Source organism: Salvelinus fontinalis, chromosome 38 (genome assembly GCF_029448725.1).
Source record: "Salvelinus fontinalis isolate EN_2023a chromosome 38, ASM2944872v1, whole genome shotgun sequence".
NCBI classification, from domain to species: domain Eukaryota; kingdom Metazoa; phylum Chordata; class Actinopteri; order Salmoniformes; family Salmonidae; genus Salvelinus; species Salvelinus fontinalis.
In genome coordinates, this window is record NC_074702.1 from 13,723,091 (window position 1) to 13,745,751 (window position 22,661).

Sequence of the window (22,661 nt, forward strand, 5' to 3'; positions counted from 1 at the left end):
GTTACAGGAGAAAATGACACTCTCCCTGTACTGCTGGTATACTGCCAACATGCCAGTTCTTTCCTGTAAAATAGATTTAGCAAAAATACATCACAGATGGGGTTTCATCTCCTTTTATTACAAAATAACAAATTCTGGAAAGTATGATACACTGACTGGAACACACATGTAACAACTTTCATTAGACGCTATAGCTGCCATAATTTCAATCAATAAATACATGTAATTTATAAAGCCCAGTAAGACAACTGCAGATGAAAAAAAGGTGATTTACACAGTAACCTGGGCTAAATCCCTGAGCAAGTAGCAGTAAGCAAAAACTCGCTACATGGAAGAAACCTTAAGAAGAAGTAGATTCGGAGAAGAGGTACATATGACCATCTAGTGGTGTGGTGTGCAACTCCCATTGTCGATCTTTAGTGAGTGTGTCAACTGTGTTGTTTGACAATACAGTGTGTCAACTCTATCATGTTTAACTTTGTGTATAAAGTATTGTAGTGTAGTTCAGATTTTACAAAATGACTTCCCATGAAAATGGACTTTAGTATAAACGGCTTTCCTCCCTTTATGTTTTCTCTGTAAACAAGCAATGCTAGTTGCTCTGGCATAAAGCCTGTTGAGTGACCATGGACTGAAGGTCATTCTATTCTTGTGTTTTCTTATCCTTTTTGGTCTCCTGCTCAGACCTCTTCCAGGACAACAGGAGCACCAATCCCAGCAGCATTAGCAGCAGTGGATACATAAAAAATCTGCTCCTCTTCTCAGCAGGCATCACACAGCACACTGTGGAAGGGAGGAGCGAAGAAAGGAGCACTCAACCTCAGTAACTGAAATAAGCAACATTCCCCTCTATATCTGATAAGAGTTTTATCATGAACTGTAACATAGTATTGTGAAAACCACTCACAGGCTGCTTCAGAGAAGCCCATGGTACAAACTACACCAGAAGAATGATAATAAGAACACATGTACTGTATGATCAATAATCCAAAATATCCAATAAAAAAATACCCAACTCCAAAAGAACTGTAAACAAATGTTAAAAGTATCTGAAAACAACATTGAGTCAAGGAACAAACTCTGGAACCCTGATATTTTACCTGGTGGTGGGTGGAGTGTGAGAGACTTGGTGAAACTCTGGTCCAGAACCCTCAGTCTCAACTCGGCTGTAACAGTCAGAGTGCTGTTCAACCACAGTGTCACCTCACTCTTCAGCTCATAGCGCCCCCTGCTGTCCAATTCCATAGTGGTGTTACTGTCCATCACACCTTTCCACACTAACTCTGGCTGGGGAAACCCATGAGAGGCATGGAGGGTGACAATGAAGCCATCACAGGTTGCTTGGGCGGATATCCTGGGCTCATCATAAGGGACTGGTTTGAGATATTAAAAATACTTTTGTAAGGGCAGTTATCATAATTTAAACTATACAATATAGATGCAGCACCAATGGAACTTACCTGCCACTAGAAGTTGTAGCTTTTCCTGGGTGCCTCCCTGTTCATCTGTCACATCACAGGTGTATGGGCCCTGGTCACTCGTCTGCACACCACTCAGTCTAAGTGAGGCATTTCCCACAATGAGCTGGTCTTCAAACAGATGAGTGCGTCCCTTGTAAACAACACTCTGTCTTTCCAGCTGATCTCTCCCATGGTAATAGCTGTGGACCACCTCTGATTCTCCACGCTGCCAGTTGATGACCAGGTGGTTGAGGTTCAGGTTTTTAGACGAAGGGAAAGAGCAATTAAGGGTGATGTCAGCGCCCGGAGCTGCCACTTCTCTGGGTTGTAGACTGGTTGTAGTTACCACTGATGAGATCACTGATATATGGAATAGGTGGAAAGAGAGGTTTGAGAAAGGGAGAGTTATATTGGTAATGTAATGCGCTGTTTGGAGGATTCAGAGTGGAAGGTCAACTATAATGAAAGTTAAGACTAGCTATCTAGCCGACTAAACTCAACTTTACGATGGAGTTGAGCGGTGACTAGTGTGGGCAGACTGGAGCGCCGACGACACATAAAATTGTTTTTTTAAATAAAAAACAATTGATTTCTGTACCCAAAGAATAGCCCACAATTACACAGACAAATGTTGTGTGTAATTGCAGCATGTTTTGGGGGTTCTGAAATCAGTCTTTTGATAAAAAGGTAATTTTATGTGACATCGGAGCTCCAGTCTTCCCACACTAGTCTCAGCTCAACTCCATCATAAATCGTGGAGTTGAGTTTAATCGACTAAATTAAGATCAGCTCTACAAAATGGGTCTTATTCTCTAGAAGCAACCACCATCTCAATAATTTTGGTGAAAGACAAGAATTCATAGACAAATGCCAGGCATTAGCCTACTAATTAAAGGTTCCTTACCTACAATTCTCGCTCTTAATAGAGCTGGTACGATAAACTGTGTGAAAACCTACTTATGTTACTTTTCTGAGTCAATTCAGAGGGCATTAAATGTCTCTCTTTTTTAAGAAACACAATTTCTTTCAATCTCTAAAGACCAAGTTTAGGAAACCCCGGTCTATAGGCCTACTTGGTGAGTGGCAGTGACTCCTGCTATTAAAGTATTTGCCCAGGAGGCTGTCGGCTGCTGTCCTGAGCCACTAAACTCCCTCACACTTTGCATATTACATAAAATTCAAATTGGTAAAACCATGAGCTCTTGTTGTACATCAAATAGCCTAGGCCTAGCGCTGGAAAGTTGTAGTAGGACTGATAGATCAATTATCCTACATGTATAGCAACAATATATTGTGAGTTAGCAATCTAGCTAAGTTTTTTGAGGTCCCACTTCCTCAGGTGGTGAATAATATAGCCTATAGTATATATGCACAAAAATGTCAGCAAATTCTATGAAGAGCAAAACATTTATCTGATGAATCTGGATCCTATTTTGGCAGGTTGAACATCAAAATATCATGCATTCCCTGGGTATTTTAGATGAAACAGATTACTTTATAAATACCAGACTACCATCTGAGTTGATTTAGCGTACTGTACTTGGCACTGGGAAAAAATGTCTAGAGCCTTGCCGCTAATAATGTAATGTAAAGTAACTGTCCATTAAAAAAATTATTTCATCATTGTAGGCCATTTATTGTTATCTTACAAAATAGTTACATTTATCACAATATTACTTTTTGCCCAGCCATTCTAACTTATTACAGTAATAATTGCAGAAAATCAATCATTGTTCCAATATTGTATCCCTACTTCTTTGCTGTGTAACCAAGAAAGGACAGAATGGTTTAAATGACACAATCCATGATATCTGTTGTCCTGGGCTTGTTTATGCATGTATTATTGTTTTCATCAAACAGTGTTGAATATGTAGTAAACCAATAACAGACTTGAGTACTGCACACTAATGCACTAATCAATGTACACGTGATCGTCGATGAGGGATGCCATTTACCAACACATAAAAATACGTTGTTTTTACTTACTGGTAATAAACAGTACTGAGACCACATGCAGCCTGAAAAACAAATATATACAGAGAGACACATATTGTTTGAAATTGGCTTCTAATAATCCATGTACTGACTTTATCGTTTATTTTCTTTCAACTTTGTGGTGAAGGAATTACATTCTAGCGCATACCCCATATGCCGAGAAGGAAGCATAAAGGAAGTACTGCAGTGGGTGAGTTCGTTTTACGCTGGGTGGGCGGGTTTTTCACATTTTAAACCATTCCATTGGCCCTTAAGTGAAATCTTAAGAGAGAGGAACTGAACCATAAACCTATGTACCGTGAACAGCCAGTGGTGTAAAGTACGTAAGTAAAAATACTTTGAAGTACTACTTAAGTAGTTTTTGACAACTTTTACTTTACTACATTCCTAAATAAAATTATGTACTTTTTACTCCATACATTTTCCCTGGCACCCAAAAGTACTCGTTACATTTTGAATGCTTAGCACACAGGTGTCAAACTCATTCCACCGAGGGCCGAGTGTCTGCGGGTTTTCGCTCCTCCCTTGTACTTGATTGATGAATTAACATCACTAATTAGTTAGGAACTCCCCACACCTGGTTGTCTAGGGCTTTATTGAAAGGAAAAACCAAAAACCTGCAGACACTAGGCCCTCCGTGGAATGAGTTTGACACCCCTGGCTTAGCAGGTCAGGAAAATGGTCTAATTGACACACTTATCAAGAGAACATCCCCGGTCATCACTGCCTCTGTCTGATCTGGTGGACTCACTAAACTATGTGCAAACTCGCTGCTGGATGCAATAGATGGCGGACTGAACACAGCAGTGTAGATCACCTCAAGATAAAAACGCAATATTCAATATCGGTAAATTAGACTAAATAGTAGCACTTCACCAACTGGTGGGCTATAACCTTCAATCTGGATAACAACACAAATCATAAGACTAGAGAAATGTATCGACAAATATTACAAAAACAAGCAACACCCAAACATGACGGAGAGTAAAACAGTGGAACCAATCCCAAAACGAAAACGTGACTCTTCTACAGACACAGACGATTTATTATTTTCACCACCGGGAATGGTAAAGGTCGAACCCGATCTGTTCAAATCAATACATGACAAACTGGGCATACTCGAATGAATCAGTAAATATATAAAGGAGTTGAAGGCAAGCCTCGAGATGAGTGACGAAACAGCTGCGACATTGGAGTTGACGGCAAGCTAAAGGGGACAGTACAGCTGCGACATTGGAGTTGAAGGCAAGCTAAAGGGGACAGTCAATAAGATTTAAACCGATATTAATGAATTTAAAAAGGGGGTGGGTATAATTTGTGGAACGTTCCAACAGGAATACGTTCCAAACACTTCGGAAATAACAAGGTTGCCAACAAACAACGCATACAAAGTTGTATAGCGGTAGAATGAGATTCCGGGTAGGGAGTAGGCTATGTAATTCAGTTTCACAACGTTTATTCTGAAAGAATGTCTGTCTTCATTCTGGTAGCCTCCACCATTTATCGTTCGTTGTTTTAGTTATTTCCGGTGTGTCGGCATTCGGCGGGTGAACTCTACTGCGCCTCGTGTAGGCTATCGCTATGGTTAACATGTAACTTAACTAATGACTGCTAGCGCCAATATTTTATTAGTTAGGTTGTTTGAAAACAATTGTTACCGATGATACTGTATATATCAGCCTACTTGTAATACAGAAACATATAGTATTTTGCCAAATTCTCTCTTTATTTTTGTATTTTTATTTCACCTTTATTTAACCAGGTAGGCTAGTTGAGAACAAGTTCTCATTTGCAACTGCGACCTGGCCAAGATAAAGCAAAGCAGTGTGACACAGAGTTACACATGGAGTAAACAATAAACAAGCCAATAACACAATAAACAAGTCAATGACACAGTAGAAAGAAGAAAGTCTATACACAGTGTGTGCAAAAGGAGTGAGGAGGTAGGCAATAAATAGGCCATAGGAGCGAATAATTACAATTTAGCAGATTAACACTGGAGTGATAAATGAGTAGATGATGATGTGCAAGTAGAGATACTATTGTGCAAAAGAGCGGAAAAGTAAATCAAATAAAAACAGTATGGGGATGAGGTAGGTAGATTGGGTGGGCTATTTACAGATGGACTATGTACAGCTGCAGCGATCGGTTAGCTGCTCAGATAGCTGATGTTTAAAGTTGGTGTGGGAAATAAAAGTCTCCAACTTCAGAGATTTTTGCAATTCGTTCCAGTCACTGGCAGTAGAGAACTGGAAGGAAAGGTGGCCAAATGAGGTGTTGGCTTTGGGGATGATCAATGAGATATACCTGCTGGAACGTGTGCTATGGGTGGGTGTTATTGTGACCAGTGAACTGAGATAAGGCGGAGCTTTACCTAGCATAGACTTCTAGATGACCTGGAGCCAGTGGGTCTGGCGATGAATATGTAGCGAGGGCCAGCCGACTAGCCGATCATACAGGTCGCAGTGGTGGGTGGTATAAGGTGATTTGGTAACAAACGGATGGCACTGTGATAGAATGCATCCAGTTTGCTGAGTAGAGTGTTGGAAGCTATTTTGGAGATGACATCGCTGAAGTCGAGGATCGGTAAGATAGTCAGTTTTGCTAGGGTAAGTTTGGCGGTGTAAGCGAAGGAGGCTTTGTTGAGAAATAGAAAGCCGATTCTAGATTTGATTTTGGATTAGAAATGTTTAATATGAGTCTGGAAGGAGAGTTTACAGTCTAGCCAGACACCTAGGTATTTATAGTTGTCCACATATTCTAGGTCGGAACCGTCCAGGGTGGTGATGCTAGTCGGGCGGGCGGGAGCGGGCAGCGAACGGTTGAAAAGCATGCATTTGGTTTTACTAGCGTTTAAGAGCAGTTGGAGGCCACGGAAGGAGTGTTGTATGGCATTGAAGCTCATTTGGAGGTTAGTTAGCACAGTGTCCATGGAAGGGCCAGAAGTATACAGAATGGTGTCGTCTGCGTAGAGGTGGATCAGGGAATCACTCGCAGCAAGAGCGACATCATTGATATATACAGAGAAAAGAGTCGGCCCGAGAATTGAACCCTGTGGTACCCCCATAGAGACTGCCAGAGGTCCGGACAACATGCCCTCCGATTTGACACACTGAACTCTGTCTCCTCTGTGTTAATCCTGTTGCCCATATGGCAGGTAACTTGTGTCTCTGTCCTCAAGATGCTTGACTCACTACAGCTGCTTTTGAAGAACTTTGAGGTCGTTTGTGCATTACATTCCGAATTTTGAATGTCTTTGTTGAACATATATATTAGTGTCTAATAAAAAATAGCAATGTATGTAAAGCATCCCCTCTGTTTTAAGGTTAGTGTGTGTGGTGTAGTTTCTGTTGATGTCCACTTGGTGTCAGCACAGTTTCAATAATGCCACACCAGGTTCACATGTTTCCATGTGTAACAAATCAAATTGTATTTGTCACATGCGCCGAATTCTACAGTTGTAGACCTTACAGTGAAATGCTTACTTACAAGCCCAAAACCAACAATTGAGATGTAAGAAAAATGCGTGTTAATTAAAAAATAAGAAATAAAAGTAAAAAAAATAATTCAAGAGCAGCAGTAAAATAACAATAGCGAGGATTTATACAGGGGGTACCGGTACAGAGTCAATGTGCGGGAGCACCGGTTAGTCGAGGTAATTGAGGTGTTCCTTTCAAGTCCAGTGGTGTAAATTACTTAACAAAAATGTATTTAAAGTACTCCACTACCTTCGTTATATATATATAATGCAGAAAAATACAGTGTGTATGTATATATAATATAATAATAATATCATATAAAAATATATATACATACATACTGTATTTTTCACACACTGTATGAAACGATTTGATATTGTAAACCATGAAATGTAGATGAAATATTTGTGAAATGAAAACTGCAGAAAAATACAGTATGTATGTATATATATTTTTATATGATATTATTATTATTATATTATATATACATACACACTGTATTTTTCTGCAGTTTTCATTTCACAAATATTTCATCTACATTTCATGGTTTACAATATCAAATCGTTTCATACAGTGTGTGTGTGTGTATGTGTATATATATACAGTGGGGAGAACAAGTATTTGATACACTGCTGATTTTGCACGTTTTCCTACTTACAAAGCATGTAGAGGTCTGTAATTTTTTATCATAGGTACAATTCAACTGTGAGAGACGGAATCTAAAACAAAAAATCCAGAAAATCTCATTGTATGATTTTGAAGTAATTAATTAGCATTTTATTGCATGGCATAAGTATTTGATCACCTACCTACCTACCTCACAGACCTGTTAGTTTTTCTTTAAGAAGCCCTCCTGTTCTCCACTCATTACCTGTATTAACTGCACCCGTTTGAACTCGTTACCTGTATAAAAGACACCTGTCCACACACTCAATCAAACAGACTCCAACCTCTCCACAATGGCCAAGACCAGAGAGCTGTGTAAGGACATCAGGGATAAAATTGTAGACCTGCACAAGGCTGGGATGGGCTACAGGACAATAGGCAAGCAGTTTGGTGAGAAGGCAACAACTGTTGGCGCAATTATTTGAAAATGGAAGAAGTTGAAGATGGCGGTCAATCACCCTCGGTCTGGGGCTCCATGCAAGATCTCACCTCGTGGGGCATCAATGATCATGAGGAAGGTGAGGGATCAGCCATGAACTACATGGCAGGACCTGGTCAATGACCTGAAGAGAGCTGGGACCACAGTCTCAAAGAAAACCATAACACACTACGCCGTCATGGATTAAAATCCTGCAGTGCACGCAAGGTCCCCCTGCTCAAGCCAGCGCATGTCCAGGCCCTTCTGAAGTTTGCCAATGACCATCTGGATGATCCAGAGGAGGACTGCGAGAAGGTCATGTGGTCTGATGAGACAAAAATAGAGCTTTTTGGTCTAAACTCCACTCGCCGTGTTTGGAGGAAGAAGAAGGATAAGTACAACCCCAAGAACACCATCCCAACCGTGAAGCATGGAGGTGGAAACATTGTTCTTTGGGGATGCTTTTCTGCAAAGGGGACAGGACGACTGCACCGTATTGAGGGGAGGATGGATGGGGCCATGTATCGCGAGATCTTGGCCAACAACCTCCTTCCCTCAGTAAGAGCATTGAAGATGGGTCGTGGCTGGGTCTTCCAGCATGATAACGACCCGAAACACACAGCCAGGGCAACTAAGGAGTGGCTCTGTAAGAAGCATCTCAAGGTCCTGGAGTGGCCTAGCCAGTCTCCAGACCTGAACCCAATAGAAAATCTTTGTAGGGAGCTGAAAGTCCGTATTGCCCAGCGACAGCCCCGAAACCTGAAGGATCTGGAGAAGGTCTGTATGGAGGAGTGGGCCAAAATCCCTGCTGCAGTGTGTGCAAACCTGGTCAAGAACTACAGGAAACGTATGATATCTGTAATTGCAAACAAAGGTTTCTGTACCAAATATTAACTTCTGCTTTTCTGATGTATCAAATACTTATGTCATGCAATAAAATGCAAATTAATTACTTAAAAATCATACAATGTGATTTTCTGGATTTTTGTTTTAGATTCCGTCTCTCACAGTTGAAGTGTACCTATGATAAAAATGACAGACCTCTACATGCTTTGTAAGTAGGAAAACCTATATCGGCAGTGTATCAAATACTTGTTCTCCCCACTGTGTGTGTATATATATATATGTATGTGTCTGTAAGAAATCACTTATGATGATCATTATTTCAATTTAGTGTAATGACATCACTCACTTCTCCTGAAGGGCGCACATATGATTCACTATTCGCCACGAATGTAAAAGCATTAGATTGGCGTATGCATGGGCCAAACGGAGTTTCCACCATACTTCCTGTTCATGCAGAGAATTGAAAGGGGGCACTTTGGAAGAACTGAGATGTTTGGTACAAATTACTGCACAACTCCTTCCTCCCTTCTTGACGTAAAACCAAGGCCTCCACCACATGGCTTTAACCCGTCTAATCAGTGATTACTTCTAGGGAGGAAGAAAGGAGGGAAAGATGTAAAAGATTGAGCAAGCCACTATTGTCAGCTGCACAACCCAATCCTGTTATTTGCATGTAATATACTTTTGACTTCTGACCTGTATACTGTCTGTAACCATTCCATAGATATCTCGTACAGTGGAAACACTTGAGCCTCTGCCTCGTCCACGTCAGCAATAACTCATCACTCATCCAGGTAAATTCATTAGCATGAAGTTTGATACCGATATAACCCCACTCAACCCCAGGGGCCAAGTGTCAACGTTCAATCTAACCTGGGGCCTTACATATCAGGGGCGGCAGGGTAGTCTAGTGGTTAGAGCGCTGGACTAGTAACCGAAAGGTTGCAAGTTCAAATCCCCGAGCTGACAAGGTAAAAATCTGTCGTTCTGCCCCTGAACAAGGCAGTTAACCCAGTTAACCTAGGCCGTCATTGAAAATAAGAATTTGTTCTTAACTGACTTGCCTAGTTAAATAAAAAAATGCAATACCATGTGTGGATATCATAAGGTGAATGCACCAATTTGTAAGTCGCTCTGGATAAGAGCGTCTGCTAAATGACTTAAATGTAAATGTAAATATCAAGTGTCTCAGAGTAGGAGTGTTCCTCTCGGATCAGTTTTGCAGTTTACAACAAGAACAAGATATGACACATCCTAGATCAGCACTTACTCTGAGATGATTTGTGGTTGAAGTCCCAGGTCCCCCTCTGTCCATGTTATGTTGTTCATTTGGATCTTAACATGCCTTTTGGGGGCCCTAACCGATATTTGGTTTGGGGGCTCCCCATGTCGCTGGCAAAACATTGTAGTGTAACATTGGAGCTAGAAACCAACATTTTATTGCCCCTGCGATAACATATGTGTATGTGACAAACTTTTATTTGCTAACCAACTGCTGATGCACAACAAAATCTCAATTTCACCTTGTGTATTTTACTATTGTAACACAACAGTAACTGACCGTTGTTAAAAATTAAATAAAAATTATAGTAATGGTCAGTGGCCACCTAGCTACTGCCTATGCGGATTATGCCTGCAGCCCGCTGTGGTTGTGTCATAGTGCATTTCCATCCTCCCTGGAAGTAATCATTGCTTAGACATGATTGGGCAAGTCATGTATTTAGAAATTATCATTGATTACAGAGGGATATGTTTTTTTTTACTAATGTAATTCACTTTCAATCCATGTTCTTTACATTCAATGTCAAATTCTGCACACTGATTATTTCCATTCAAAATTAAGTAACTGATGTAGAATGTAACAGGTCTAATTTAATTCTGAATGGACCCCAATCTGGCTTGGTAAACTATTTGAAGCACTAGGGGACATTTTTCAATGTACTGTAACATTCCATATAGTTAGCCTGTAACTGTCTGGAAAACTTGTCCTCTCCATACTTATCCCAATGTAATTTCCCTTATCAGAATGCCAAAAAGGAAGAGGGCCCCAGCTGTTGATGACATTGCCTCAGTTGTTAAAAGGCTAGGCCTCTCACCAGATGAAGTTACAGCAGCGGGCTACCATCAAGAACATTTATTATTTTCTGTGCTGGTCATTGAACTGGAAAGGTCGAACACCCTCAGCTATTGTCGTCAACTCTACGACGTGTGGAGTAAGGGAAGGGTAGCCAAAGCACAACCCCCCTCCGTCTCCCAGATTGCCACATCTCTACCCCAGGTCCCCCAATCAATACCCCAGCAAGTATACACCACACGCCTGCTGCCTTTAACACCAGCACAAGCAGCTGAAATGTTTGAAACGGTTGATCCTGCTAACGTATCCCACCTTCCACCACTCCACCCCAAGCCTGGAGACATTTTTATGTTTGCGGGTAGTTCCTCGTCATGTGAGTACCGGAAGGTGGACCAAAAGCGATGGATTCAGAAGGGATCCCAAAACCTTCCTCGCCGTTCCCCAAAACTAAGGGTGCGGTACTATGCAGGGAAGGAAGCACCAGGGCTTCATAAAGGGAGTACGAGTTGCTGCATCAGTCTCATACTGTGCTCATTCACTACTTTGGTGAGGAGGCACACTCTGCTGTCCCCCACCGCAACAGCCAACAGCAGCAAGCAAGGGATTTCATCTGATCGGCTCCCTCAATTAGGAAATGTCCAGGCGAAAGACAGAAACACCTGGCAAAGTACACTCAGACATGACCAATAACCCACCACCACCCCCAAATGCATCATTCATGCCAGAGTACCAACCTCACAACTTGGCACAATTGAAGAACACAATTCGTCGTGCAAGGGACGTTACTGTTTTGGACCGAGGTGAGTTGGTGTCAACACATATGATGGGTGACATTCTCCTCGGATTTGTCACACATATGGAGACTCGACCCGCAATCCTTCTGGTGGTGGCAGCACCAGAAATGGTTGAAGAGGCCAAGGCAGTCATTAAAAGCAAACACCAAGGAGCACACATTTTTCACTATGACACCACATTTTACCTGGGCAATTTATGATTCACCCTTTGTTTTCCATCATGTACCATTTCAAGAGACACCTGTCCTTCCCCTGGCCTTCCTCATTTACACCACCCGGCACATGGAAAACAACAAACAGTTCTTTTGCACCATCCTTTCACTCCTTCCCCAACTATCAACAGCAAACTTCTGCACAGACCGAAAGGTGGCTAGTAAGGGAGCAATCCAGTCTGTGATGCCGCAAGCCAGGATTGTCAATTGCTGGAACCACATCTCAAACAATGTGAAGCACAAGATGGGGTCAGAGGGTGCCCAAGCTGTGGCCGATTACCAGCAGGCCATAAAAAAGATCTTGGCCTCGAAATCAATGAGTGACTACGAATGCACACTGGAGAGTGTGTCCACTGGGAGCCCTGATCTCAGGGCTTATTTCCATCAGTCGCTGTCTGACGCCTTGGACAAGAGCGCACAATATGTGCTAAACAGCTTGGGCATCCAGTCAGACGGAATTACAAACAACTGCTCAGAGTTTCAATGCTGTTCTCAAGGCAAAGGTTGGATGGTAAATTGGTTTATCTACTCGACCAACTCCAAACCAATGCCTTGAGGGAGGTTCTGCAGGGCTACTGTAACCTAGGAATTTCCACCTGACCTCTGAGTACCATGAACAATTTTCCAGAGGAATGCCCACCACCAGTTTCCCCTACCACATGTCGGAGGACGACATGGTGTCCTTTGCTGAAGGCATCCAGTCCTGTGTGGCACAGGAAGAGTATGACGTGGCAGAAACTGGAGCGGAGGCCTTGGCCAGGATGATTGTGGCAAAGGGACAACTCCTCCTGGTGCCAAGCACCCAATCATTCCTCTATCAGGGCTTCTCAGACAAGCAGCACGGCGTTACTCTGTTACCAATGGAGACGAGCTCCTGCTCTGTATTGGATAGTGCTCAGAGTTGTGTCCACCGACTGGCAGCTGTACTGGCCATTGGCGGAAGTGTGCACAGTCCTATGCCAATAAAGCTAAGGACAAGGCATATGAGCGCAAAACGCTCTGGCCAGAAGTGTGCCACCAAGGAGCATGTTGGCCGTCTAACGCCAGGAAGAACAATCAACAGTTGATCAACAGTTGATCAACAGGTCGGTCTTACTTGTTCCTAGATTTAGTCTTATTTGGGTACGTCACAAAATGTTGACCATTTTACTAAGCCATGTGGGCCTCATGGGTTTTATGTATATCTATGAACACAAAATGAAGGCTTGTCCCAAACTGAACTGTCACCATTATTCAATAGGGTGACCAATTCCAATAGTCTCTGAAACACCCCAGCAGGGATGACGAATTGGAGAATAGAGTAAGTGGAATGTGACTGTTTTGGTTACATTCTGCATGTTTTCCTATTGCATGTTGATTGCATCTGTACAGTCAGGCAGTTTGGACACCATTTTTATGACCATATTCTGTTTGTATTTGTGAAGAAACTGTGGGCAATGTCGTCGGATGGCGTGGTCAGGGCAATCGCAAGGATTTTGTTGGAGGGATCCATTGCATTCCTGCACATCCATGACTTCCTTACGTTGAAGCCCAATGAGTGGCTTAGTGGGGAGAAATGTTCAGGTTTCCCACATGTTATGGTTGAATTGTATGACATTTCCATGGGTGCAGTTGGTATAAAGTACAATTAGACTGTATTGCCTGGGAATCATGTCAACTTTGACCAACCATATGCCATTCTGCTTTAGGTCATTGACTTCTACCCCCAACTGAAGAGGATTGACTTTCAAGTGGAGAGGGATGTTTTTATTGTGGATCACCTTCTGGCAGGGAATATCCTGCATGAGAATAAGGTGGTGATGCGCAAGAACACCTTGTCAAAGGTAAATGCATGTCCGCAGAGTTACTTTTGTGTCATGGTTCTAAATAAGAGGCTAGAGGGGTCAATGTGTGTAGAGGTGCCACCTTCCTGACAAAAAATGGCCTGCCACACCATATAAATGCATCTTCATTCCTCTTCCTGTAGACCAGTCTGGAGCAGCACAGTTGCTTGATTGGAGCTTGCAACGTGGCAAACTACCACTGGATACTCTTGGTAAGCTGCACACGATGGACCATCTACTGTACTGTGAGAGATTGGACAGTACTATACTTGAATATGTTATGATTGAGGCCATTTTGATATACTGACTTGGTATTACTGCTTGCGCTTAGTATGTCAATCACAAGGACCCACTCTGCCATTGTCCTGGACCCTATTGGTTCCCCTAACGCAGAGCGCCATATGAGCGAGAACCTGGTCAAGCACATCAGGTTTGGTAAATCCAGTTGTGTAAAAATACTTGAAAGTAGTTTTTTGGAGTATTTGTACTTTACTTTACTATTTATATTTTTGACTACTTTTACTACATTCCTAAAGAAAATAATGCTGTTTTTACTCCATACATTTTCCTTGACACCCAAAAGTAGTGGTTACACTTTGAATGCTTAGCAGGACAGGAAAATGTTAGCATTCATGCACTTATCAAGAGAATATCCCTGGTCATCGCTACTGCCTCTGATCTGGGGGACTCACTACACACATTGTTTGTAAATTATGTCTGAGTGTTTGAATGTGCTTCTCGCTATCTGTAAATTTAAAAGATTGCAAGCCATAGTCTGGCTTTTTTATGGCGGTTTTGGAGCCGTGGCTTCTTCCTTGCTGAGCGGCCTTTCAGGTTTCAGGTTGATATAGGACTCATTTTACTGTGGATATAGATACTTTTGTACCGGTTTCGTCTAGTATCTTCACAAGGTCCTTTGCTGTTGTTCTGGGATTGATTTGCACTTTTTGCACCAAAGTACGTTCATCTTTAGGAGACAGAACGCGTCTCCTTCCTGAACGGTATGACGGCTGCGTGGTCCTATTGTCACGATCGTCGTATTGTGGAAGAGAGGAGGACCAAGGCGCAGCGTGATAACAATACATCTTCTTTTATTGAAGATGAAAACGAAACAAAGAACACTATACAAACTATACAAAACAATAAAACGACGAACGTGACGCTATAGAACAAATAGTGCTGACACTACACATAGACAATCACCCACGAACTACCTAATGAATATGGCTGCCTAAATATGGTTCCAATCAGAGACAACGATAGACAGCAGTCTCTAATTGAGAACCAATCTAGGCAACAATAGACATACATACACCTAGACAAGACACTTTAACCAACTAAACCACAGCACCCATAAACATACAAAAAACCCTAGACAATACAAAACACATACATCCCCCATGTCACACCCTGACCTAACTAAAATAATAAAGAAAACAAAGATAACTAAGGCCAGGGCGTGACACTCATGATGTTTATACTTGCGTACTATTGTTTGTACAGATGAACGTGGTACCTTCAGGTGTTTGGAAATTGCTCCCAAGGATGAACCAGACTTGTGGAGGGCTCCGATTTATTTTTTCAGAGGTCTTGGCTGATTTCTTTAGATTTTCCCATGATGTCAAGCAAAGAGGCACTGCGTTTAAAGGTAAGCCTTGAAATACATCCACAGGTACAACTCCAATTAACTCAAATTATGTCAATTAGCCTAACAGAAGCTTCTAAAGCCATGACATCATTTTCTGGAATTTTCCAAGCTGTTTAAAGGCACAGTCAACTTCGTGTATGTAAACTTCTGACCCACTGGAATTGTGATACAGTGAAATAATCTGTCTGTAAACAATTGTTGGAAAAATTGCTTGTGTCATGCACAAAGTAGATGTGCTAACCGGCTTGCCAAAACTATAGTTTGTTAACAAGAAATGCGTGGAGTGGTTGAAAACTAGTTTTAATGACTCCAACCTCAGTGTATGTAAACTTCCGACTTCAACTGTACTTGGCATGCTGTAATCTGAAGGACAGGCTTCCAGCAGTTCTGAGAGGGCTACAGGATATCACACTTGAAAATAGTGGTGATATATCAGTGGAGGCAAGGGGCCTTCTTTCTCAGATTTACATTTCCTAGGGCTTTTGGTTACCTTTTGTAAAGTGCTTGGTGATGCCAAATGTCTTTCTGACATGCTCCAATCAAGCTCTCTTGACCTAGCAAGGGCTGTGGATCTAGTAGGTACCCTTACGAACACATTACAGGACTACTGAAGAGAGGGTTACTTTGGAGAACTATGGAAAGAGGTTGAAGAGATTGCAGAGCAATGCAAATAAGTGTACAAACAGTGTGTAAAAGAGCCTAAAACAAGCTTAAGATTTCACGACTCATTGATGATGAGCAATGTAGGACAGAAAAATAGTGACCAAAGTGGTAGTGAGAGCTTCCAAAGAGCTATCTTTTATCAGGTGCTTCATGCTTGACAGTCTCACAGCTGAGCTGCAGAGGTGTTTTTCAAAGAAGAATTGCGAAATAATGCAAGGGGTCCAGTCTCTCAACCCAAAGAGTACAACATTCTTGAATGAGGAGCCTCTGTTTGCCTTTGCTCAGACCTTTGAGTTAGATTTAGAGGACCTCAAACATGAGGTTCCTCAAACCACGCGGCTTCTTAAAACTTCTTAGGGCTGCAATCCCGGTAACGGGATCGATATGACAACAGCCAGTGAAAGTGCAGGGCGCCAAATTCAAAAAAACAGAAATCTCATAATTAAAATTCCTCAGACATACATGTGTCTTATACCATTTTAAAGGTAATCTTTTTGTTAATCCCACCAAAGTGTCCGATTTCAAATATGCTTTTCAGCGAAAGCACCACAAACGATTATGTTAGGTCACACCAAACCACAATAAGCACAGCCATTTTTCCAGCCAAAGATAGGAGTCACAAAAAGCACGAATAGAGATAAAATTAATCACTAACCTTTGATGATCTTCATCAGATGACACTCATAGGACTTCATGTTACACAATACATGTATGTTTTGTTTGATCAAGTTCATATTTATAGAAAGAAATCTGAGTTTACATTGGCGCGTTACATTCACTGGTTCCAAAAACATCCAGGGATTTTGCATAGCCACATCGTTTCAACAGAAATACTCATCATAAATGTAGATGATAATACACATGATAATACACATAAATGTAGATGATATACACATGGAATTATAGATATACAGTACCTCTCCTTAATGCAACCGCTGTGTCAGATTTCAAAAAACTTTACGGAAAAAGCAAACCATGCAATAAGTTCTACAGACTGTTGACATCTAGTGGAAGCCGTAGGAAGTGAAAACTCATTCATATCTCGCTGTAATTTCAATGGGATCTTGGTTGAAAATCGACCAGCCTAATAATTTCCACTTCCTGTTTGGATTTTTTCTCAGGTTGTTGCCTGCCATATGAGTTCTGTTATACTCAAAGACATAATTCAAACAGTTTTAGAAACTTCAGAGTGTTTTCTAACCAATACTAATCATAATATGCATATATTAGCAACTATGACTGAGGAGCAGGCCGTTTACTCTGGGCACCTCTGTGCACCTTTCATCCAAGCTACTCAATACTACCCCTGCAGCCACAAGAAGTTAATAGGATAGAGAAAAGTGGAAGGGACAGACCGTCTACTCTTCTTTTTTTTATTTTTTTTTATTTAACCTTTATTTAACCAGGTAGGCAAATTGAGAACACGTTCTCATTTACAATTGCGACCTGGCCAAGATAAAGCAAAGCAGTTCGACACATACAACAACACATAGTTACACATGGAGTAAGACAAACATATAGTCAATAATACAGAAAAAAAATTAAAAAATAAGTCTATATACAATGTGAGCAAGTGAGGTGAGATAAGGGAGGTGAAGGCAGACAGATATATGTATAAATAAATAAAAATATAAAAAGGCCATGGAGGCGAAGTGAGTACAACACAGCAAGTAAAATAAAAACTAAAAAACACTGGAATGGTTGGTTTGCAGTGGAAGAAAGTGCAAAGTAGAGACAGAGATAATGGGGTGCAAAGGAGCAAAATAAATTAATAAATAAATACAGTAGGTAAAGAGGTAGTTGTTTGGGCTAAATTGTAGATGGGTTATGTACAGGTGCAGTAATCTATGAGCTGCTCTGACAGCTGGTGCTTAAAGCTAGTGAGGGAGATAGGTGTTTCCAGTTTCAGAGATTTTTGTAGTTCGTTCCAGTCATTGGCAGCAGAGAACTGGAAGGAGAGGCGTCCAAAGGAAGAATTGGTTTTGGGGGTGACTAGAGAGATATACCTGCTGGAGCGCGTGCTACAGGTAGGTGCTGCTATGGTGACCAGCGAGCTGAGATAAGGGGGGACTTTACCTAGCAGGGTCTTGTAGATGACCTGGAACCAGTGGGTTTGGCGACGAGTATGAACCGAGGGCCAGCCAACGAGAGTGTACAGGTCGCAGTGGTGGGTAGTATATGGGGCTTTGGTGACAAAACGGATGGCACTGTGATAGACTGCATCCAATTTATTGAGCACGGTTTTAGAGGCTATTTTGTAAATGACATCACCGAAGTCGAGGATTGGTAGGATGGTCAGTTTTACAAGGGTATGTTTGGCAGCATGAGTAAAGGATGCTTTGTTGCGGAATAGGAAGCCAATTCTAGATTTGACTTTGGATTGGAGATGTTTGATGTGGGTCTGGAAGGAGAGTTTACAGTCTAACCAGACACCTAGGTATTTGTAGTTGTCCACATATTCTAAGTCAGAGCCGTCCAAAGTAGTGATGTTGGACAGGCGGGCAGGAGCAGGCAGCGATCGGTTGAAGAGCATGCATTTGGTTTTACTTGTATTTAAGAGCAGTTGGAGGCCACGGAAGGAGAGTTGTATGGCATTGAAGCTCGCCTGGAGGGTTGTTAACACAGTGTCAAAAGAAGGGCCAGAAGTATACAGAATAGTGTCGTCTGCGTAGAGGTGGATCAGAGAATCACCAGCAGCAAGAGCGACATCATTGATGTAAACAGAGAAGAGAGTCGGTCCAAGAATTGAACCCTGTGGCACCCCCATAGAGACTGCCAGAGGCCCGGACAACAGACCCTCCGATTTGACACACTGAACTCGATCAGAGAAGTAGTTGGTGAACCAGGCGAGGCAATCATTAGAGAAACCAAGGCTGTCGAGTCTGCCAATGAGGATGTGGTGATTGACAGAGTCAAAAGCCTTGGCCAGGTCAATGAATACGGCTGCACAGTATTGTTTCCTATCGATGGCGGTTACGATATCGTTTATGACCTTGAGCGTGGCTGAGGTGCACCCATGACCAGCTCTGAAACCAGATTGCATAGCGGAGAAGGTGTGGTGTGATTCGAAATGGTCGGTAATCTGTTTGTTGACTTGGCTTTCGAAGACCTTAGAAAGGCAGGGTAGGATAGATATAGGTCTGTAGCAGTTAGGGTCAAGGGTGTACCCCCCTTTGAAGAGGGGGATAACCGCAGCTGCTTTCCAATCTTTGGGGATCTCAGACGACACGAAAGAGAGGTTGAAGAGGCTAGTAATAGGGGTGGCAACAATTTCAGCAGATAGTTTTAGAAAGAAAGGGTCCAGATTATCTAGCCCGGCTGATTTGTAAGGGTCCAGATATTGCAGCTCATTAAGAACATCAGCTGTCTGTATTTGGGAGAAAGAGAAATGAGGAAGGCTTGGGCGAGTAGCAGAGGGGAGGGCAGTGCTGTTGTCCGGGGTAGGGGTAGCCAGGTGGAAAGCATGGCCAGCCGTAGAAAAATGCTTATTGAAATTCTCAATTATAGTGGATTTGTCGGTGGTGACAGTGTTTCCTATCTTCAGAGCGGTTGGAAGCTGGGAGGAGGTGTTCTTATTCTCCATGGACTTTACGGTGTCCCAGAACTTTTTTGAATTTGTGTTGCAGGAAGCAAATTTCTGCTTGAAAAAGCTAGCCTTGGCTGTTCTAACTGCCTGTGTATATTGGTTTCTGGCTTTCCTGAAAAGTTGCATATCACGGGGGCTGTTCGATGCTAATGCAGAACGCCATAGGATGTTTTTCTGTTGGTTAAGGGCAGTCAGGTCAGGAGAGAACCAAGGGCTATATCTGTTCCTGGTTCTAAATTTCTTGAATGGGGCATGCTTATTCAAGATGGTGAGGAAGGCATTTTAAAAAAATGACCAGGCATCCTCTACTGACGGGATGAGATCAATATCCTTCCAGGATACCCCGGCCAGGTCGATTAGGAAGGCCTGCTCGCTGAAGTGTTTCAGGGAGCGTTTGACAGTGATGAGTGGAGGTCGTTTGACCGCTGACCCATTACGGATGCAGGCAATGAGGCAGTGATCGCTGAGATCTTGGTTGAAAACAGCAGAGGTGTATTTGGAGGGCAAGTTTGTTAGGATGATATCTATGAGGGTACCCGTGTTTACGGAATTGGGGTGGTACCTGGTAGGTTCATTGATAATTTGTGTGAGATTGAGGGCATCAAGCTTAGATTGTAGGGTGGCTGGGGTGTTGAGCATGTTCAAATTTAGGTCGCCTAGCAGCACGAGCTCTGAAGATAGATGGGGGGCAATCAGTTCACATACAGTGTCCAGAGCACAGCTGGGGGCAGAGGGTGGTCTATAGCAGGCGGCAACGGTGAGAGACTTGTTTTTAGAGAGGTGGATTTTTAAAAGTAGAAGTTCAAATTGTTTGGGAACAGACCTGGATAGTATAACAGAACTCTGCAGGCAGTCTTTGCAGTAGATTGCAACACCGCCCCCTTTGGCCGTTCTATCTTGTCTGAAAATCTTGTAATTGGGGATGAAAATGTCTGAATTTTTGGTGGTCTTTCTAAGCCAGGATTCAGACACGGCTAAAACATCCGGGTTGGTAGAGTGTGCTAAAGCAGTGAACAAAACAAACTTAGGGAGGAGGCTTCTAATGTTAACATGCATGAAGCCAAGGCTATTACTGTTACAGAAGTCATCAAAAGAGAGCGCCTGGGGAATAGGAGTGGAGCCAGGTACTGCAGGGCCTGGATTCACCTCTACATCACCAGAGGAACAGAGGAGGAGTAGGATAAGGGTACGGCTAAAAGCTATGAGAATTGGTCGCCTAGAGCTACTAGAGCAGAGAGTAAAAGGAAGTTTCTGGGGGCGATAGAATAGTTTAAAGGAATAATGTATAGACAAAGGTATGGTAGGATGTGAATACAGTGGAGGTAAACCTAGGTATTGAGTGATGATGAGAGAGATCTTGTCTCTAGAAACATCATTGAAACCAGGTGATGTCATCGCATATGTGGGTGGTGGAACTGAGAGGTTGGATATGGTATAGAGAGCAGGGCTAGAATCTCTACAGTGAAATAAGCCAATAAACACTAACCAGAACAGCAATGGACAAGGCATATTTACATTAAGGAGAGGCATGCTTAATCGAGTGATCAATAAGGGTCCAGTGAGTAGAGGTTGGTTGGGGTCGTGGCGATCCAGACAGCTGGCCGGGTATATGGCTATCGGTAGCAGCATAGGATGGAGGTCTGTTTGTAGATACCTCGTGCGTTTCCGTCGGTAGGTTCCGTGTAGTGGGGTTTTGTTCAGATAGCAGCCGATAAGACAGCTAACGATTAGCGGGCCTCAGATGAGCGTTCAGGTAACGTCGGGACGGAGGTGCCGGTTGGATAAATCCCTCGGGCAGATAACGTCGGCAGTCAGTCGCGGCAGTCAGTCGTGAAGGCCCGGTGGGGTTCCGTATCTGCAGCAGCAACAAAAGAAACGGGTCCGGATGGTGATGGAACTCCTCAGCTGGCTAGCTCCAGCATGATTTGAGTTTGCTCCGGGGTCGACGTAAGCCAATAGTCACACGGTATGCAGCTAGCTAGCTGCGAAATCAAGGTGCAAGTGTCCAGAGCCTGCGGTTGGAATCCGGGGAAACTGAGAGAAAAAAAGTCCCGGAATGCTCCGGTCCGAGTCGCGTTGCACAAAAGTGCCGGTAGATTATCGAGCTAAAGGAATAGCTGATGACCGCAAAACGTGGGCAGCTGAAACACCAACGCTAGCCAGCAAACCGGCTAATTTCGGGGCAGCTACAGATTAGCTTCTGGCTAGCTATCGGAGTAGCTTCTGGTTAGCTTTCAGGCTAGCTTCTGAATTAGCCCCTGGCTATCTTCCACGATGGATTTTCAGATTGAGGTAAATAGTACTTTTTGTAATTGGTGAAGCGGGTTGCAGGAAAGCTTTTGCAGGAAAGCTTTTGTAGTTGAGTTCTTGGATAATAAAATAAATAAAAGATATGCGAAGAAAGGTGTAAATATATATATATACAGGACACGACACGACAATACGGAAAAAGACGTCTGAACTGCTAAGCCTCCTTGGATTCAACACTTCTTGACTTTGTTGTGTTTCTAGAACCTTATAAAGAGGTCTTCCATGAACTATTTCGATTTTGTAAGATTTCTGTAGACACTAGTCAGCAGTGCTTCTTGCAAGAGAAGATTCTCAGCTTTAAAACGGATTAAAACCAATTTTTAAACCAATCCTAAAAACGTTTCTTTGCTATTAGTTAACATAATAATAAGTCCATTTCTGCTTGATACCTGGTATGTCAAATTGCAGTGTGTTTTTTGTAAATGTACTTTTTGGTAAATAAACTATGCAATTTATGTAACACACAAATGCTATCTTATTTCCTTGGTGCTTTAGCTTTATTTTCTGAAAATATTTTGATGCTCAACACTTATAGACCCAGATTATATATTCATGAAAACAAAGTGACCCAAGTCTCTCCAGTGTGTGTGTGTGTGAGAAAGAAATTGAGCTGCAGTTTTGAGGTAGAGACACTGACTATTCAAAGTATGTTAAAGAATTCTAGTGAAGTAACCCTTTAGGACCAGA

General features: G+C 42.4%; 2 protein-coding genes across 3 annotated transcripts in view; one reads left to right on the forward strand and one right to left on the reverse strand.

The window, feature by feature from the left end:
• Positions 1-97: 97 nt before the first annotated feature.
• On the reverse strand, positions 98-3,733 carry LOC129837376 (CD276 antigen-like). Its single transcript, XM_055903500.1, has 5 exons — positions 3,604-3,733; positions 3,447-3,478; positions 1,461-1,820; positions 1,101-1,373; positions 98-783 (listed from the first exon to the last, which is right to left on the reverse strand). Exons 1-5 carry the CDS (start codon positions 3,624-3,626, stop codon positions 644-646), a joined length of 828 nt encoding a protein of 275 aa, XP_055759475.1. The 5' UTR covers positions 3,627-3,733; the 3' UTR covers positions 98-643.
• A 5,855-nt stretch (positions 3,734-9,588) lies between these two features.
• The window catches only part of rbm42 (RNA binding motif protein 42), a 29,902-nt gene continuing 16,829 nt past the window's right edge, over positions 9,589-22,661 (forward strand). The window contains exons 1-3 of one of the 2 annotated variants that reach the window (XM_055903495.1): positions 9,589-9,658; positions 13,633-13,767; positions 13,911-13,979. In XM_055903495.1, the coding sequence (XP_055759470.1) occupies positions 13,744-13,767; positions 13,911-13,979 (93 nt within the window). In that variant the 5' untranslated portion in view covers positions 9,589-9,658; positions 13,633-13,743. Of the gene's footprint in view, positions 9,659-13,632; positions 13,768-13,910; positions 13,980-14,937; positions 15,416-22,661 lie in introns of those variants that run through there. The other variant, XM_055903496.1, reaches the window with a different exon arrangement.

Bases quoted from the DNA above. Each gene is read 5' to 3' on its own strand.
- LOC129837376 (XM_055903500.1), bottom strand. From the start codon at position 3,626: ATGCTTCCTTCTCGGCATATGGG. The intron at 3,479-3,603 runs GTATGCGCTAGA...TTTGTTTTTCAG, and splicing joins CTTCCTTCTCGGCATATGGG to GCTGCATGTGGTCTCAGTAC. The intron at 1,374-1,460 runs GTAAGTTCCATT...ATCTCAAACCAG, and splicing joins GCTACAACTTCTAGTGGCAG to TCCCTTATGATGAGCCCAGG.